Raw genomic sequence first — 4,465 nt, 5'->3', positions numbered from 1 at the left:
TGTGTAACGCTCGAATCGAACGTCCAAACACTAGCAGCCTCCAACTCAAAATGGTCCAGTTTTAGCAGAAATGCCAGTGCCATAGTTGGGCACGTATTCGTGGTGCGTCTTTCTCGACGAACTTCTTCAGCGTCGTCGCACAATACTATTGAATACTCCATCTATTAGTTAAGCTAGCACACACGTACGACTATCATTTTATATATGGAAATAACACTGCCCCACAAACCTAATCCCAAGCCACCACCTTGAGCGAATAAGACACTCCCAATAGCATGATTTGGACAATGCGCCAGGGCTGTCACCCTTTTCAAAGTTAAAATGCAAAAATCAACCTTTTCCAGCTCCATGCGCACTATTCTAAGTCCTTGGAGAAAGGTGCAGCTCCTTCTCCTATGTAATTCCAACGTATTACTAGTATCTAGAGTACCTTTGCTTGTGTGTTGTGTGTTGAGTACACATGTCTTGCCGATTTGATTTGGATCTGACCTGATAGGTGACCTGCTAAACAGGGCTCAAATCCCAAGCTAGTGTGATGTGCACATACAAAGGCATACTCTATTGCTATCTTCCATTCCTTTTCCCTTTTCCCTCTTGTGCGGCCAGAGCCTAAAATCGATTCTTTTGAGGAGGCTTGTGTATGCAGAATGTCCATCCATGCATGCATGTAGTGCTCGCCGAAGAATTTATAGCGACTTGTTTGGAAGTTTATCAGTCTGTGACTGGCTCCATACGGTTAGGATATATATAATTGGGGTTGCTGCTTGTTTGGCCCAACGCCTCGGTTTTCAGCAGGCAAGTGCAGTATACTGAATTATTTGGTTTTACAATTAAATGTCTTTTTTGACAGGTAGCCACTGTCAATATGTGCTCAACTGACCTTACATTTCTTGTTTAGCTGTCAGTAGTACATGCTTGGGGAAGACCAATTTTTGAATGGAGAACATGAACTGTGGGGCCCAAGTTTGTATGTGGTGTAGCCATATTTTTGAACGACACTTTTGCTCGTAATACACGTACGTGGAGTACGCTAACGACGTTACGTTGCCAGACATGATTGATCGATCGATCCGTTTTCAAGTTAAAACTGACAATGCAAGCACTCAGCCAATATATAGTTGCCGACACAAATGGAACTGTTCTAGGGAAGTGCATGCAAACCCAAAGTAAGGTGGATCGAGTAGCGCCATGCCATCATGCATACATCATCTCCACAGTCCAAATGATTGACCCCGGTCGAAAATCAAACGTAGTACAGCACCGGCCGGCCTCGAGGCTCTAGCTAGCAAACAAAACCATGACGCTCTCTGATCAATCCAAATCAGAAGCCAAGAACAGCACGGTCAGGTCAGTTCATTAAGAACGATAAGCATTAAGACCAAATTTATTCAGATAAGATAGCTCCTCCTTCTGATTACTCTTGAAAAGTAGCAGATCACAAGAAGCTTCATTAACACGTACTGCATCGATCCGTGACCAAGATGGTTCTAGCTGATTATACTGATTAAGCTAAGCTAGCGCTAGCCGCCGTGGAGGACGACCCAGATGTCGGAGAAGGCCTGGAGGATGACGGGGTGGTGGCGCGGCGCGTTCAGGGACAGGTACGACCGAAGCAGCCGCTCCAGCTCCGGCGCGCCGAACATCTGTCGCCCCACGATCATCTCCACCATCGACGACCTGAAGTCCGCGTACGGGTCCCGCGACCGCTTCACCACCGCGAACCCCTTGCGCACCTGCTCCTCCGCCGCCGACACCACCGGTCGGAACCCGTCCCTCACGCCACACGTGTCGCAGCTGCTCGCCGCGCGACGATGCCGCCTCTGATGACCCCTCTTGGCCCTCGGAGGCGGGGGCGGCAGCGGCGGCTTGGGCGCCGACGATGCAGGGGACTTCTTATTTGGCTGTTTCTTCTTCTTTTTCTTGGTGTAGAACTCGGAGGAGTCGGAGGAGAAGCTTCTCGAGGAGGAGAAGAAGGTCTCCGCCGACTCGCCCAGCTTCTTGGCCCCGCTGCGGCCGCCGAGATCGTCGGCCTCGCTGCTGAAGACGTCGGCGCCGTCCGTGTCGGCGTCGTTGTCGTCCGAGCTGCTGAAGCCGTAGGGGTTGGAGAGCAGCTTCATATTGGCCTTGTCGTTCTTGACCCCATGGAGACGGTGGTGGTGAGTGTACTCGCGAGGGCTATTCCCCTTCTCCTCCTTGTTGCTCTTCTCCAGCAGAGGCGGCGCGTCGACAGAGAAGCGGGAGGGAGGCGCCGGGGCCACGACCGAGCGGCGGTGGAGCCGGTCGATGGCGGTGGAGAAGGACTCGGTGCGGCCGACGAGGGACGCGTAGTCGCGGCGAGAGGAGGCGAGGAAGGAGTCCCTGTCGCATGCGACGTCGGCGTCCGCGGCGAGCAGCGCGCGGCTGGAAGAGCACGCGGAGCTCGGCGGCGGCTTGGACGCCCCCGCGCCGGGGGCCGTGGACGAGGAGGAACAGGTGGACGCGTTGGTGTTGCAGGTCGAACGGAGCAGCGAGCCAGGGCGGAACATCCTTGCCAGCCTTTCCCGGAGCCGGCTGCTGCTCCGGCCGCCGCCGCCGCCATGGTCCATTGCTAACGCTAGCTCAGTCAGTAATGCGAGCTCAGCTGGTTGTTGAAGCTGGGGAGAGTACTAGTGAGTGTTATATATAGCGATTCCAGTACGTGTGGGATGGAAGCGAGGGAAGCATCGTCGTGCGTTTGTTTTGAAATGGTTAGGGTGGGAGAGGGAAATGTAACTTCCAATGTTACTTGGGCCATGTACGATTTATCTTGATTATTTATCTTTTTATTTAATATTTATCTATCTATTAAACGATTCTGATAAATTATAAGTTCATATGCATAGTGAAAATTTCGTGTTCGGATGGGAGAGAGACATCACATGCCACATATAGTATAGTACGTTGTAGTGTGAGCGAAAAAGTTGGTCACGTGATCTATGGATTGTCATACTCATACGTACACGGTCGCTGATTCTGGCTTATGGATCATCTGACAGAGATTTACGCTGGAACTGGAAGCTTTTTAGCTCATCGATTAACCGACAGAGATTTTGTGGAGAATATGTGTTTGATTTCGCTACAACAGAGGTAGTCAGATACGATGTACGTGTTCTGCCTGCTAGGTTCGCCGAATGAACCGCCGTGCGAATTTCATCAACGTGCAGCTCCGCGATCGGTGGTGGGGATGGGGCCGTGAGGGCGTCGGCACGTAGAAAAAACAGCACGGCTCACATGTGCCGCCTCCCCTTCGCCAATCGCCAGTGGATCGATGGATCAGCGAGTGGACGCCACTGGCCAGGCCTCGCGCGCGCGAGCACGGGCACCTGGCCTGCCCCGCGCGAGGGTGGCATCCATCAGACACCTCGCCGATCACAGGTGAAGACAAACAGGAGCTACGTGCTGCAGTGGCAGATTTGGCTAGAATACGCAATGCGCATGTCTCGACGCCCCATTTGATTTTGATCACAAGGTGGAGGTGCCCCCCGGTTTCCTGATCTGGTCACTACGCTACACCACAAACGTAGCAAGGCTTCAGCAGGCAACACAGTAAACTTTAAGCTTACAGCCTAGGCGATCGACCTCAATATGCTAGCTAGTGAAGTATAGCTTCCTATTGACAAGACCTGCGTAGTAGATGCTGCAGCTTCTTTGTCCTCGAGAAGTAAGTGTTTATGGACAGGGAGGTAGTATGACATACACTTCTTATGACTCGCTTTGTATTGATCATGTATTGCTGATACAGGAAGATGCTTTGGACTCTGTAATTTTCATGGAGAGTACTCCGTTGAAGCTACGAACGATGTTCTGCATGCGTTGCCCCTAGCAGTAGAAGACATGCGTTCTCAGAGCTAGCCTCAGACACACATTCCAGCGTTCCACGCCGATCGCCATGAATGCTCCTGCAGGATTCAGATCCTCCTCAGTAGCTAGCTCTGGATCCAAAGGAATCAACAAGCCTGCATAATAATAATAATATTGCTCCTCTCAGTCTCTCTCAACAGGAAGCAGTGGTAGCAGTAACGAAAGGAAGGATCTTTTCTGCTTTGCAACATTTGAAATGGATGGCCTCATTATTTCCCCTGGCAAAGAGGATGTTTCCAAGGCCTTCTCCTCTGCCTCATCCACCACCTTCCTTTACTCTCTCTGCTGCACTTCTGATCCATGCATGTTGGGGCACGAAAACGTGCCCGAACAGAGCGCGACAAGAGCCTCTCTAAGAGGGCTCAAGCTTGGAGCTGAGCCTAGAGTAGGGATGGCAATGGGTCTAGACCCGTCGGGTTGTACCATCCCGTACCCGTACCCGTATGAAAAAAATTACACCCGCTACAATACCCATACCCGCACACGGGTACAATATTTACCCATACCTGTACCCGTGCGGGTAACGGGTACCCGACGGGTTACCCACACCCGGAAACTCACCCTCAACGATCGGGAGGGGCGACAG

The 4,465-nt window shown here is 51.8% G+C and overlaps 1 protein-coding gene across 1 annotated transcript; it reads right to left on the bottom strand.

The window, feature by feature from the left end:
• Positions 1–1,176: 1,176 nt before the first annotated feature.
• On the bottom strand, positions 1,177–2,715 carry LOC133887037 (transcription repressor OFP4-like). Its single transcript, XM_062326949.1, has one exon. The coding sequence runs from the start codon at positions 2,583–2,585 to the stop codon at positions 1,521–1,523; it is 1,065 nt and encodes a 354-aa protein (XP_062182933.1). The 5' UTR covers positions 2,586–2,715; the 3' UTR covers positions 1,177–1,520.
• Positions 2,716–4,465: the final 1,750 nt, after the last annotated feature.

This window comes from Phragmites australis, chromosome 1, assembly GCF_958298935.1.
Source record: "Phragmites australis chromosome 1, lpPhrAust1.1, whole genome shotgun sequence".
Lineage (NCBI taxonomy): Eukaryota > Viridiplantae > Streptophyta > Magnoliopsida > Poales > Poaceae > Phragmites > Phragmites australis.
Note: the sequence above shows the minus strand (reverse complement) of the source record. Positions and strands in the feature narration are given on the sequence as shown.